Source organism: Myotis yumanensis, unplaced genomic scaffold, assembly GCF_028538775.1.
Source record: "Myotis yumanensis isolate MYYU_CA2020_CCGP unplaced genomic scaffold, mMyoYum1.0.hap1 SCAF_16, whole genome shotgun sequence".
In the NCBI taxonomy this organism is placed as follows: Eukaryota; Metazoa; Chordata; class Mammalia; order Chiroptera; family Vespertilionidae; genus Myotis; species Myotis yumanensis.
Genome location: NW_027223767.1, coordinates 36,073,344 through 36,088,580, shown reverse-complemented (window position 1 = coordinate 36,088,580; position 15,237 = coordinate 36,073,344). Strand labels below are relative to the sequence as shown.

At 52.0% G+C, this 15,237-nt stretch overlaps 1 protein-coding gene across 2 annotated transcripts in view; it reads left to right on the top strand.

The window, feature by feature from the left end:
• PRKCA (protein kinase C alpha) overlaps window positions 1–15,237 on the top strand; it is a 285,771-nt gene that overhangs the window by 203,823 nt on the left and 66,711 nt on the right. For both annotated transcript variants that reach the window (XM_070393096.1, XM_070393095.1), the window contains exon 5: window positions 1,095–1,223. In XM_070393096.1, coding sequence (XP_070249197.1) covers window positions 1,095–1,223 — 129 coding nt within the window. The remainder of the gene's footprint in view (window positions 1–1,094; window positions 1,224–15,237) is intronic.

Here is a 15,237-nt window from a genome sequence, read left to right as displayed (position 1 = left end):
ATCTTTTCTAACCCAGATACATGGCTTTGAACAGGTAACTTTGGAAATAGAAGCCTATGCAGAATCCGCGTTCGTGAATCAGCCCATTGTTCTTTATTCCTGCGACCATCATGCCGCCTTCCGGGCTCCATCCCAGCACACAGACATCCTCCGCCATGCTTTTTGCAATGTCGTTCACCCAGATTGAAATTCAACCCTCACAACGAAATGGCATGACGGCTCCACCTCGCAGGTCACAGAAGAGCCCCGTGGCACGCCCTGGGGGACCGGAGCCTGACGGTGCCGGGACCCGGGCGCCGCAGCGCCTCCACGGAGCCTCGTGTCTGTGCTCCGCACAGGGTTCTTCCCAGGGTGTCTCTGGTTCGCTGCAATGACTAGTCTTTTTTCCATCCTCCCCCGTCTCGCCCACGAAATGTCAGCCGGGAAGGAATGGCATATCATGCCAGGCGTGTATTTGTTGTACTTGCAGTAATATTTAAATATTTGAAGTCAGGTTTAAAATATCAAATACAAGTTCTTTAAACACACACACACACACACACACACACACACACACACACAATAAACCAAAAGCAATGTATTTAAGCCTTCTTGAAAATACAGAGTTCGCTTGGGAAAGGAAAATGTTATGAATTTCCTCCACTCAACCCACAGGTTCTCACGCCTTCTAAGTGGTGGGCTAGGGAGGCATAAGCAATTCCCTGGCAGAAAGTGGCCTCTGTGTAAAATGTGCGTGTTCTTTGCCTCTGTGTCCGTCGCGTGCGGATCCGTGCGGGCTCTGCAGGCACTGCCCGGTGCGTGCTGGGCACTGTTACATCTTGGAAGCCGTCACAGAAGACCAGGCAGGGGGTTTGCTTCAGTTACGACGGAGCCAACGTGGTGTGGACATTTAGAGGCTGTTGTGGTGCACAGGACGCCTGTGCTGTGAGGAACATCTGCTCCCAGTTCTCCATGTGACCAACAACATTATAACAAAGTATCAAGTTAAAGGGTGTCTCGTTTTCACTTGCGCTTCTCCAACCAAAACACCGAGCAAGTGACGGTTCGGGTCCATATGCCCAGCCCCACTCACCCTCCGCTTTCTCGACCCGCAGCCTGCGATATGAACGTGCACAAGCAGTGTGTGATCAACGTGCCCAGCCTCTGTGGGATGGACCACACGGAGAAGAGGGGCCGGATCTACCTGAAGGCGGAGGTCACCGACGAAAAGCTCCACGTCACAGGTAAGGCCTGCTTGGGAGGTGGCGGGCGCACAGCTTCCCGGCGGGCGTTCGGATGTGGGCCGGGGTGACACCGAGGCAGGGCGAGACACCTGGGCTTGTGGTGGCCTCGAGCTGGTCCCGCTCAGAGCCCCTGATCCCCATCAGGCGTCTCCCAGGAGACTGCTCTGTACGCGGATTCGAAATGCTCAATGTCATTCAGAGTCGTCACTGCCGTGTGGATGGGGGTACTCTGTCAGCATGGCCAGTGTAGCATCCCCTGGCGACGGGGGGCGGGGAAGGCAATCAGGCAGAATGCTGTGAGTGAGAAGAACTAGGGCAAGGGGAGGCGTCAGGCGAGATGACCTGGTAAGTCCATCTTAGTGACAGTAACAACAGCAGCCACCGAGCGTTATGCTTCCCCCCGCGTTGGGCATCGTGCTGAGAACTCCGCGTAGATTAATTTATTTAGTCCTCACGACTACCCGGTTAGGAGCTTCATTTCCCAGAAAGGGAAACTGAGGCACAAAGAGTTCAGTAAGTTGCGATGTCAGCGAAGAAGTAAGGAGCCAGGCTGGGAACCAAGGCCTTTTGACTCCACGCCCTGTGCTCCTAATGAGCACATCACGTGCACCTCCTACAAACAGCCCGGCCCCGGGGCTGCCGTCCCGTCCACGGGCCAGGACACTCCTCCTGGGGCTGTGACTGGGTGGGCTCCACTGCAGCCTGGCTTGGCCTCTGGTTGGCCCCCACGTCCACTTTGGGCAAATCGACACACTCGATTGAGTGACCCTGGAGCCTCGCTGGCCCAAACCGGTCCGATGTCCTCAGATGCCTGCTGTACTTCCACGCGCCAGTCATGTTGACTTGTGGTTAGGCTCTCAGGTGTCGCCCTCCTGGCCTTGCTCGGGGGGCTCCCTCACGTACCTCCTTTCCTCGGACAAGGGCACTCGTCTCCACGTGAGCAGCAAAGGTGTCACGTGGCCATTTGTGTAGGAATGATAAGCGATGGTAAAAACGGAAAGACTAACTTTAATGTTACTGACTTGCAAATAGCAGAAGATACTATAGGGAGGGGGGGGAAAAGACCAAAAGGGTCTATTTAAGGGGAAAAGAGAGAGAAGGAGCTCCAGAGAAAGCTCGCCTTTGGATACATCCTCGTATTTTTTATTTGAAAAATAAGCAAATTTTCTACCCAAAGCTGTCCTCTCAGATAAGAATTCAGGGACAATTAAAGGGCTTTGAGGTATTGCTCATAGGCTCTGGATAACCTTATGAAACAAACCAAATATAGCCAGCGGTCCAGACTGCATGGTGAATAAACTCATCTCAGGCATGCAGGGGGCGGGGCGGGGGGCTCTGCCCGCCTCAGCCCCACACCTGCTTCTCTCTCCCTGTGGCTAAGGCTCCTACCTTATTGGACTTGTGTCTGGGGGGCACGGAGCATGCAGTTTAGGAGAAAATGACCCTAAAACATCTCTTCTTATGAAGGCACTAATCTCAGTAGGAGGTAAGAGATTGAGAAGCGGAAAGTGAATGCCTATGGGTGTTCGTCCTTCGCTTTATAAAGCCACCGCCCTTGGCAATAGAATGGCCATCACGGCGAACTGTCAGAGCTTCCCGTGCGGTTCGCAGCTCCTGCAAGGCCAGAGTGTAAGGCAACGTTCCTAAATGCTCAGCTCCCACTCATTGTGCTTCTGAATACAGCAAAACACAGCCTGAGCGCTGGACCCGGCCTGGGGGCTGCCCTGGAACGAAAGCAGCCACCGTCCGGCGCTGCCGAGTTTTCCGGTCTCTCCGGTGGGCCCCGCAGGCCCGCAGCGGGGACACTGCACAGAGGGTGCCGGTGCCCTGGCCGGGGGCACAGGGCACCAAGTAGCAGAGAAAGGTCGGGTCGCATCCTGCAAGGACGGCCAGGCAAGTCCTCCTCGGGCCTCCCTGCTGCTCGCCCCACTGCTGCCCTCGGTTCACAGTCGTAGAGTCATCTCAGGGACAGGCCCTTCCCGGAGGTAGGCACCGGCTTTTCATGAAAGCCAGCCAGTGTGGCTTACGACGACAATCTAGGTCGTGTCTCCCGAGAATTGGTCTAAAGATGTTTGCGTAGACACAGCTCTGCTCTGGGAATATGAACTCAGCAATCGTTTAATAACAGTCACAGCCGAAGCCGGTTTGGCTCAGTGGATAGAGCTTCGGCCTGCGGACTGGAGGGTCCCAGGTTCGGTTCCGGTCAGGGGCATGTACCTGGGTTGCGGGCACATCCCCAGTGGGGAGTGTGCAGGAGGCGGCTGATCGATGTTTCTCTCTCATCGATGTTTCTAGCTCTCTATCTCTCTCCCTTCCTCTCTGTAAGAAATCAATAAAATATATTTTAAAAAAAAAATAACAGTCACAGCCACGCAGCCAACACTGATGGAGCCCTTCCCATAACAGGGACACTTTGCACAGATGTACATACGTGTATCCAAACCTCTGTGGAAGTTCGCCTCATTTCTCTTCCTTTCTACAAAAGGAGAGTGAGGCACAAAGAAATTAAGTCACTTGTCCGAAGCCTCACAGATGGTAAATGTAATGCTGAGAGGGATCACGTAGGAAAGGAGAGATATTGTAATGATCGTCTCTCAACAACCATTGCAACTGTGTCTGCGTTCAGGCTGCTGTAACAAACACGCTAGACTGGGTGGCTTAACGTTTCCCTCTCACAGTGCTGGAGACGGGGAAGCTCAAGATCAAGGTGCCGCCCACTGGTTGCTGGCCACAACGCTCTTCCTGGCTTCTAGCTATGTTCTCACCTGGCAGGGAGGGAGGGAGTGGAAGCAAGCTCTCTGGTATCTCTTACGAAGGCACTAATCCCATCTTGAGGGCTACACCCTCATGACTAATCACCTCCCCAAGGCCCAGACCTCCAATCTTAGCAAAGACCAAAAAAAAAAAAATAGCCGTGTGTACACGCACACAAATGTGGCAAGATGTGTGGCAAGATGGTAATAATTAGTGAATCTAATACATAGCTGGTTGCGGTCCTGTTCTCTCAACACTGTTTTTGAAATTTTCAAACCAACCAAACCTGCAAAAAGTTGGGCAAGGTTAAGTCGGAGCGCCCCCCCCCCCCCTTTCCACTGCGTAGCTCCACGTGCTCTCTGCAGGGGTCCCTCCGAGCTGGGGGGAAGCCGCCAGGTGAACCAAGCGAGCGCTCCCAATGGGGTTGCTAACGCAAGGCCAGCCCGTCAGAACACATGCCGGGTGTGGGAAGGGTGTGAGAACGGGCGCGAGCAGGCCAGGGAAGCGGCTGCTAGCGGACAGCCTCGCTCTCCCGGGAGGAGAAACCAGCATTGGCTAAGCACCCTCCATGTACCAGGCCCCTGACCAGATGCTTCCCTGTCTGTCATTGCATCACAACCACCCTTATAACCGGGGAAACTGGCCGGGCGAGCTCCGCTGGCCTGTCCAAGATCACAGGGCTGCCGGGCATGCCCCGCCCATCCCTTCCCCAGCTGACTCCTGGCGCTGGCCCCGGGAGGGTGACAGGCCGGTCCACAGCCCTCTCCCTTTCCTGGCCCAGGGTGTTGCCAACGTGCTGGAAATTCCACGTCTCCACCTGCGATTAGGAGTTGAGGCTGCCCTGTGCTGGCTCTCGGACACCTGTCCTTACCGCAGTGTCCTGGGCACCGTCGGGTGAGGGTCTGCCATTATCCGCCCCCCGGAGCCTGCGTGTCCCAAGGCTGAGGGAATCGCTGGAGATAACATGGCAGCAGGGAATCTGGCTGAACTCCCCTACCTTCACGTGAAGAATTAAACGGGCAAGGATGGAAACGTACCCCTTCAGGACGTGCTCTGGTTGGGCGTGTGTTGGCCAGACAGACGTGTGACTTGACTTCGTTGTCCTTTCTCGTCCTCCGCCTCTGGCTTTTCCTTACTGGCCCCGGTTCTTTCCCATCACAGACCTGTCCTTGCTCTCCCAGTGCCACAGTCTGTGGAAGCTCCCACCTCTAGCCATTGTCCCCCCGAAGGATGTGCTTAACACCCAAGCACTTCCTTTGCCAAGAAAACAGGAACTACCTCTAGTCTAAGTGAAAAAGAAGTGGCAGTTTCTTGTACCAGAAGAGGGTGTGCATGTTGCCCGTGCAAACGCACCTGCTTCCAGGTGATGGCTGGAATGCTGGCAACAGATGTATTGGCTCGGTCTTCTTCCTTGATTGGCCATCCCAAATATCAGGTGGCACATGTCGGTGGGACCCCTCCAGCAGCCAGTACCTTGCCTGCCTCCCCAGTCTTTTTTTTAAGATATATTTTTATCGATTTTAGAGAGGAAGGGAGACAGAAAGATAGAAACATCAATGACGAGAAAGAATCATTGATCGGCTGCCTCCTGCACGCCCCCTACTGGCCACGAGCCTGCAATCCAGGCATGTGCTCTGACCCAGAATCGAACTGTGACCTCCTGGTTCTTAGGTCAATGCTCAACCACTGAGCCACCCCAGCCAGGCCTGCCTCCCCAGTCTTATCCCTCATACTCTCCTCAGCCATGTCCCTCCACCCCTTGACACTGTATTCCTATGATAAAGAAAAGCCGGTGCTGTTCCCCGTGGGCAGGTGCCCCCCACACCGCACCTCTGCTCGCGCTGGTCCCTGCTCCCTCAGGAGTACCTTTTCAACGTTCTGCTCTCGTTACCTTTATGCAGCCTCTCCCAACATTTCCTGCCTCGCCCAAAATGACCACTTTCTCCGCCTGCTCTTTATAACAGGCTTTCACTTAGGTTAGTTTATATGTTGATTTCCCTCCACCCCTGGAGGTCAGAAGTCGTGTCTTATCCCCTGTACTCTGCCCAGTACCTTGAATGTGTGCCTAATACACGTTTGTTGAGCAGATAATGATGATGATGGTGGTGGTGGTGGTGGTGGTGGAAGTATCCAGTAGGCACAACATTGAAAAAATCACTCCGCTTTATACTGTGCTGCTCTATCCCCAGTCCAGGCAGCTCTTCCCACTTTAGCCCTATATCTGGATCAAGTTTAAATGACCCCGTTTTAGCCTAATTCATGAAGCCACGTGACTTCCGGGGTCCTTCGGAGAAACACAGCCAACCAAGACAAGTTTGCTTCTTCTCGGAGACATTTCGCTCTTGCACCCTGACGGGGTGCCTCGTCCTGACCTCGCTTTGTCAGAGCTGAATGTCAACTGTGTACCAACGAGCCGTGTGCCTCCTCCGGGTTGTTATTCCTGCGCGGTGCTCCGTGCACGGATCCCGCATCGGTTTCCGCCCTGCCGCTTAGTCACCGGGTGTCCGTGGGAGGCAGCAAGATGAGGGTGAGGGGCAGAGTCGCAGGTGTCACTTCCTTAAGGCAGCGTTTGCCTTCGTCTTAAATTACCCAGGTATCCAAGCTCAAAGTGGCGTGGCTTCCCTTTCTCCTGCATAAGAGGATCCCAAGCCCCTGGATTCTTTTCTTTTTCTTTACAATTTTTTAAAATTTTATTTGTTAATTTGAGAGAGGAAGGGAGAGAGAGAGAAACATCGATGTGTTGGTTCACTTATCCATGCATTTATTGCTTGATTCTTATACGTGCCCTGGCCAGGGATCAAACCCACAACCTTGGCATATCAGGACGACGTTCTAACCAACGACGTTCTAACCAACCGAGCTACCAGGGTGCCCTGGATTCTTTCCGGGGGCCTCGGTCTTCCATCCACTTGGACTTCAGTGCCTCCCGCCAGGAAGAAGCATCCTTGAGCTGAGCTGGCTTTGAATGCCTGCATCCCCAGGAAGAGAGAAACAAATTATTTCTGGGGCCTCTTTCAAGATTACCCCGTTAGCATACAGGGACAGCAACACTGACTGAGCAGGTCATTCCGGTGCAGGATTTTAATTGCTTCTAATTATAGGATTATCATTTAAGCACAAGATTAATTGCCATGAAATTATTGCAAAGAACTTCATCTCCTTCTGGAAAGGAAATGCGTCAGCCAAGCGAGGAACCTCTCAGAAGCTTGCACATGCTGCTTTTTTAACCACTTCCTGGGAAACTTTCTTTTAACTTGGATCGGGGAGGAGGTGTTAAAGGGGTGGAAGTGGAACAAAGAGCAGATGGGTGCCCTTCTTGCTCCCCCACCAAAAGGTTGGAAAACGTGAACATCCCGTGTTTGGGAGTCATTTGTTCACCAATGGAAACGTTTCCTCTCTGATCCAACCACGCTGGGAGCCGCGGTGCTGCCTGATGGCTCCCTCCAGCACCAGGCCGCTCGGGTGCCCCCAAGCATTTGTCTGTCACGTGTTTTGTGCAGCAGCCTCCAGTTATCGTGTCTGCACGTGACCTGGTTATGGCGTCGCCGTGGAGCAGGGAGACAGACGTCAGCTCTGTGCTTCTCAGCTCCGAGGCACTTCCACCCAGAAAATCCGAGCTGTGAGCTGCTGAGGTGGTTCTAAAATACCCTCGTTCGAATCGAGGGGAAGGGCCACCCGCACGGAGCTCTGCCCCCGAGCCTCCCCACGGGGGACGGTCCTCGCTGAGAAGAACAGTGGTTGTACCGTTCCTCCCATGTGGTAATTAGTGCAAGGTTTGCGGTTAATTAAAGACAGTCGGGGTTCCTTTTCAAACCAAGGCAGGCATTTTTCTTTCCCTAGAATAATGAAGCGAGAGCAGGTGCCGGGCAGACTTCCATCAGAGTTTCGAGGTGGGGGTGCTGAGCAGACAAAACAACAGGTAATGCCCAAGCCATGAGCCCTGAGCCAGGGGTGTGCACCAAGGGGCTTTGTGGGTAGGGACTGGAGCCCATGAAATGACTAAGGAGGAGCGGCAGGGTCTGAGCTTCTGTACAAAAGTTGGATGTGACTCATAAGTGCCTTTCGAACAAATGAACCTCTTCCTGGCCTGGCCAGAGTCCAAAAGCAGCCAAGGATAAAGAAACAATTTTGATTCAGCAATATGTGTCCAATTCAGCCGCCGGCCCATTCATCACCTCCTCTTGTTGGGAAGCCGTAAAACGCAGCACGCGGGACGGTCAGGGGAAAGGAGGCTTAGTGATGGCCGAGCCCGCAGGAAGCAGTTCTTTGAATGGGGCCACAGTCCGAACGACCCCGGAAAGGTGCCGGCCTGTGATTAGGGCGGGCGGACTGGACAAAGCCCGCAGCCTGCGTTGTGAGCCTGAAGCCACTCTCTCCCCCGGGCAGCTTTGTGCGCAGGCTGCTTGCTTGCTTGGCCCTGGCAGTCCTGTGCCTCTCGCCCCCGGAGCTCGGCTTTCCTGAGGAAGTCCAGCTGCCCCGGGGGGGGGGGGGGGGGGGGGGGGGTGTCAGGCTGCCTGGCTCTCGATCAGCCAGGGAGAAGAAAAGCCAGGTACATTTTACCTGTGAGTCATCACCACCAGTCACCCCACAGCTAGGAAACTGATGTGTCTCCTGCTTCGTTTGTAAACTGGGGTGATTGTGCTGGGAACAGCAGGGCCCTCTCCACTCTGTCCTCCCCAAAGCACTTAGATCTCACAGGCCCACCTTGTAAGGCCGCACAGGGGCCAGCATCTCATCCATCCTGTGGTTCGTCTTTGACTTGGGGGCCTAGAACACTGGCCAGTTAATCTCCCTTCTGCTTGGCACTTCTGCTGATTCAGTGAGCGCCTTAGCCCCATGGCCTGGTGTTGTGCAAGCACCTTGGTTAGCTCACTGGATTAAAAGTGTCACACCCAAGCCCTGGCCCGTGTGGCTGCGCTGGTTGTGTGTCATCCTGTGCACCAAAAGGTCGCCGATTGGATTCTCGGTCTCAATCCCCAGCAGGGGGCGTGCAGGAGGCGGATGGTTGATGTTTCTCTCTCACATCGATGTTTCGCTCTCCCTCCCTCTCCTTCTTCTTTCTCTAAAATCGATTTTAAAAACATATTTAAAAATAATTTTACGTCTGAGATACTCAGTCCCCAGTCTTGTCTTTGCAGAATTAACTGAGTCCCGCACTAGGTTGGGTGCACCTGATCCCCTTGTGCTGGTCTGAGATGGTGACAGGCGGGCCCAGTAAGACAAAGAGCCCGAAGGTAATGAGATGGCCCAGATTTTTTTTTTTCTTTTTTTGCTTTTTGCCTGTGGTTGAGGTGATCAGAGGCTTTGTCAGGTAAACATCTGTTAGCCTTGACATCTTAAGTTTAATTACTGTTCATCTTCAGCTTCGTATTCTCAGATTAAAGACTGCGATGGTATAATGAATGGCTAGAAAGGCTGAAAAATGGCTCGTCATTATAACTTCCTCTGTCTCTGCAAGGAATGTATGTTCCAAAGATAAAGACTCATAGTCTCTCATTCACATGAACCCCCAATAACCCCTGAGAGGTGTGTCCCTCAGAGAATCAGGTCTGAGGGCCTGCAGGCGGGGGAACAGCCCCGGGTGGGACCGCTGGTTCCTCTCCTGCCACTGATGGGGCATGTGGACTGTCGCCCGTAACGAGGCATCAGGCATGATGCTCAGCCAGGACATGCCTGCGGGAAAGCCCAGCGAAGGCCCCCAGGACATGGGGGGCCCTCAGGTGAGTTCACAGACCAAGTTCCTGGGGTCCCGGCCTCTGAGGTGTCTGCACTGAACCCCTTGTGTACAGGTGATAGAAGCAGGTCTCCCGGGTTTTGTCTCCTGAGGAGTCAGCCACTTCAAAGGGAAGGAAATAAAGAACCAATTTAAAAAATAAAAAAAAAGAACCAACAAACATTTTTGTCTCTGTCTGCCACGCTGAGGTGAATGATTGTGATTGTATTAGCAGCGGCCTCAGAGCCGGGTCTGATTCAATTCAATTCCATCTCCCCGGCTCTGTTCAGTTCGGCTCCGTCTGTTTCAAGCACAGATGGAGGGGAAGCGACCAGACCAAGGGGTACCACGTTCCACCTCCTGGGCGGCCTAGAAAATGGGGGCAGATTGCTCCTGTCCCGAGTCACACCGGTACCAAGGCAAATGCACAAGTGGACCCCTAACCTCCCCCAGTCCCCGTGGAGCAGGGACTGAGGACATGGCCTTGGGAACGCGCTCCCGGACTCCCCGCTGTGGTGACAGCTCCAGGTCTCCCGCCTTTCGGTTCTGGGTCTCACCGAGGGAGCTTCCGCCCGCTGTACTGACCTAGACGACCCCCTCAAACTGGGAGACCCTGGCACCCTCGATCTCAGAGCCACAGAGCACTCCCGAGAGAAAGCTGCAACCATAGGACGATACCTGGACGCGGTTGGCCCTGCAAGTCTGGGGAGCTTCCGGCCCGTCTCCTTAGGGAACTTGGCAAAGCTCTGCTCTGACCAGACGCTGGCAGAGCCTGGAGTTTGTATGACAAGGTTTCTCTTAGAGCAGGATCTGGGCTTCAGCTCTGTGCTCAGAACCCCACCCTACCCTCGCTCCCCGGGGCCAGGGAGGCCTCCAAAATTATATGCAGAGTTCTGTACCTACATCCTGGGAGGGCGAGCAGCCATAGCTCTCCCAGGCATCTTGTGACCCTCCCTCCCCAAATGTGAGAATAATTTCTGGGATGAAGGACAGTGTAGAGGTCCTTTCAGCACCTAGTGTCCAGGTGCACCTGTGGACATAGGCAAATCATCGATGAAAACCGAGGCATGAGCACGCTGTCAGTCCGCATGCAGGCAGTTTGTGTTCACAGTGGAAGGAGTTTTGGAGATTTCCTACTCCAGGCAGCTCATTGCTTTCTAGACAGATTACATGGTTCACTAGAAACTGCCAAGACAGCGGGTGGAGGGCTGAGCAGGCCGGAGACCCACGCTCCTCACCTGTGCACTTCCCCGGCCTCTCCCACCCTGTACGCCCCGCCCGGAGCATCTGAAGGTTTAGTAACATCATAGCTGGAGGTGAAATGACCAACAAGACGATGTAGGACTGAGTCAAACAGACAGCTTTGACCTTTAAAGGACAGACCCCCCCCCCCCCCCCGAGGGGAAGCACGTCGGAGAGCTACCCACCCAGTGGCAAGGGGACAGTAAGACGCACAGGCAGGGTGTTTGCCATGAGAAATGAGGTGGGCAGCTTAGATCAAACCGAGACTGACATTCGGACTGAGTGGTCGAGAGGAATCGGTCCGCCTTCCGAGGAACCAGGCTTTTGAGAAGCAGTGGGATTCCGAGAGCTGCTTCAATAAGCCGAGGTTTTCTACATTGAATTCGGCGAACCAGCTGGTGACCCCTGAAATGTAGCCTCTCCCGTGTCCCCTAAAACATTAAGGAGACCCAGGAAAAGACAGAAGCCACAATGGAGACAAACCACCTACTGCCGTCTGAGAGACATTTCTCAGCCGACCCGGGTCTGCATTCAGAAAAAAGCTCTCTGTGGTCTGGCCGTCCTTTGTTCATGAAACAGCAAAGCCCTGAGCTGCTGGGAGAAGGCAGGAAAGGTCTGTACGCCTCCCTGAGGCTCAGAGACACAGGTCTTCTCCGGCCAGGAAAGCTGGGGGGTCCCCCCTTACTGCAGAGGGTCTCGAACGCATCATTCCGCACAATGTCGTTTCCAAAGGAGAAGCCAAGAACCGGTCATGGGGAAGGGCCGCTCTTGGCACAGTGTGTCCTGAGGGCCCTGAGCCCTTGGATGGAGGACAAGAGGCAGGTCTGGAAGTAAGAACCTCGGGGTCGGTGGGATCTAAACGGATGCCATTGGCTCGGTGGGTGTGATTGCCATGCACGAGGGAATGGACGGGCGCCCACCTGGGTCCACAAAGACCCAGTGACACTGGATCAGGAGTGCGCGTGCGGGTTAATTTGAGGAAAGTTCTCCAGTAGCCAAGTAGACAGTGGACAGAGCCCATGGGAACATCGTTTGGTTTCTTCATTTAAAAATGAGCAAAGAGCCCTAACAGGTTTGGCTCAGTAGATAGAGCGCCAGCCCGTGGACTGAAGGGTCCCAGGTTCGATTCCGGTCAAGGGCATGTACCTTGGTTGTGGGCACATCCCCAGTAGGGGGTGTGCAGGAGGCAGCTGATCGATGTTTCTCTCTCATTGATGTTTCTAACTCTATTCCTCTCCCTTCCTCTCTGTAAAAAATCAATAAAATATATTTTAAAAATTAATAATAAAAATTAAATAAAAATGAGCAAAGAAAACATACACATAGTATGTGACCCATGAATGAATATCCTATATAATAAAAGCCTAATATGCAAATTGTCCCCTCCACTGGGAGTTTGACAGGGGGCAGGGCCGGCAGCAGCAGTGGCAGGCAGCCAGGGGAAGGGAGGTGCCCCAGCAGGCAGCCGGCAGCCACTAGGGACCTACCCATGCACGAATTTTGTGCACTGGGCCTCTAGTGTATATATAAAGGGCAGGGGAATATCATGAAGAATGTGTTTGAAAATGGGTTACTGAGTGAAAGACTACAAAAGGGGATTCGAGAAAACTCCATATAAACTTCTGTAGAATGGGAGAATATACCATCTCCATAAAACACGAACAGGAGACCATTTGAGCAAACAGGTTGACTGGAAATGCAAACAGTGATATTTTGTAATATATAATGACAGAGAGAGGTATAAAGAGATTTATCAGGTGAGCAGAACAAAGCAGCCGAGTGGCATTGCCTCTGGGCGGAAAAGGCTATTTCCAAACCTGTTGGAAATGAGAACATTGGAGCACAGGCTTGTTGCAGGAACTGGCACAAAGTGTACTGTGGCCTGACAGACACAAGCAGAGGCCACGGGGTCCAGTGGAGAAGGGGGGGGCTCAGTCCCCAAAGTCGTCGGGTAAGTTGTCTGAGCATTTGCAAGAAAAAAATGATATTCGATCTTGCCTCACCCTGCACACCAAAACAAATTCCAAATGGATTTAAAAGTTAAACATAGAAAAGAAACAAAATAATAATAGAAAAAAATCCCAGAAAGGGCAAGGATTTTCTAAACTTAAAATAAATGGAGGAAACTTTTAAAAAATGTTTGACAGGTTTAACTGTATAAAAACGTAAGTGCCGGTGTTTCTGGAAGCAGTAAATGAAATCTAAGTGCATATGACAAAGAGCCATTATCATTCATTTACCTCTAAAGCGCTCTTCTGAGCCAGTAAGAAAATTCCTCAGCTGACACCCTGTAGGAAACTGGAAGAGCGAGTAAGTCCAAGAAAGACAGGTGGCAAATAACCATATAAAACAAGTTAAACCTCAGAGGTCATCAAAGAAGCCAAAATTACAATGTCAGTTTTTACTTTTCTCACCACACCCTCGGTAAGACTTTGGTACACGCTTGAGGGAATAGTTTGCCAATATATGTTAAGCATCTTGAATGATTTTGTGCCCTTTGATCCACTTATAAGAATGTACCCTGAGGGGGGAAAATCAGAAATTTGGGTGAATATTTATTTATGCATGAATGTGATCAGTTGCTGTTTATTTAATGCTTTTATTGATTTTGGAGAAAGAGGAATGGAGAGAAAAAGAGAGAGAGAGAAACAAAATCTATGTGAGAGAGATACATAGATTGGTTGCCTCCCATTCAACCTGCAACCTAGGCATGTGCCCTGACTGGGAATCCAACCAGTGACCTTTTGGTACCTGGGATAACACCCAACCAACTGGCCAGGGCAGCTGTGTTATTAATGAAGGTGAAGAATTTTAAGCCAGCTGGATGGCCCCCAACAGGGGTTGATTAAATCAATTATCATATAGCTGGATAAGGGGATGCTAGGCATTTAAATATTTTCATAGCATGCCTTGTTATGTTATAAAGGCATGCTTTGTACTGAGTCAAATCAAAGATTGAGAGTCACAGTGAGCGCCTTAGCCCCATGGCCTGGTGTTGTGCAAGCACTTTGGTTAGCTCACTGGATTAAAAGTGTCACACCCAAGCCCTGGCTCGTATGGCTTGGTGTTGTGCAAGCCTAATATGCAAATTGTCACCATGTCTTTGTGGACCCAGGTGGGCGCCCATCCATTCCCTCGTGCATGGCGATCACACCCACCGAGCCAATGGCATCCGTTTAGATCCCACCGACCCCGAGGTTCTTACTTCCAGACCTGCCTCTTGTCCTTCATCCAAGGGCTCAGGGCCCTCAGGACGCACTGTGCCAAGAGCAGCCCTTCCCCATGGCCGGTCCTTGGCTTCTCCTTTGGAAATCTGAGAAGTGACAGGTGGACCCAGTAAGACAAAGTACTGAGTCCTCAAAAATTGTGTTTATAGATATAAACTCTACAAAAAATAAGTATTTCAAGCTAGATATATGCAGAGTGGAGAGCCTGGCGGGAAACACCACCAGTATGCCAACAGGGGTTCTCACTCAGAGCGGAAGTGGGGGTGATTTTAATTTTCTTCTTTGTACTTTATGCATTTAGATTTTTAAAATTGAATTTATTGGGGTGACATGGGTTCGTATTTAGATTTTTATATGATATGTGTATCTATTAGTCTTATAATTATATATATATATATATATACATATATAAAATCCTAATATGCAAATTGTCCCCTCGGGAGTTCGACCGGGAGACTGGGAGTTCAATCGCTCGCTGTGATGTGCGCTGACCACCAGGGGGCGGCATGGAATGAAGGAAGGCCCCAGCCAGCAGCCAGGGATGGAAGGACCTGGCCGGCAGCCAGAAGGCCCCAATCGGGCCTGATTGCTGGCCAGGCCTAGGGACCCTACCCATGCACGAATTTCGTGCACCGGGCCTCTAGTAAGAAAAACATTTCTTAAAGTCTTTCTATGTTGTGTATGGAGAATCATACCGGTCTCTCAATACCTAGAAACTATTATTTCTCTCACACCCAGATTCGATTTCCTTTCAGAACATCAGGTTTAGGGAACATTAGCAGAAATGTTTACTTTCCACTAACTGTCAAAGAAAAAGTGGTGAAATATTAACGATCTGTTCCCAGGGTCCCCGGGCTGCCCTTTCTTGCCTCTCAGTTCTCTTTCATAAGTTTTATCCCAATGGGACTTGGGTTGGAGCGTTGCTGGCTTATGGTTTTGGGTACGTGACTGGCCACTGAATTTACCGGGACAGAAAACACATTCTTAGCACCAAGCAGTGAGTCTCACTAATGAAACAGGACATTCACAGATAGGTGCAAAGTGTGAGATGATGGTGTCCCTGAACCCAGGTCTTTGC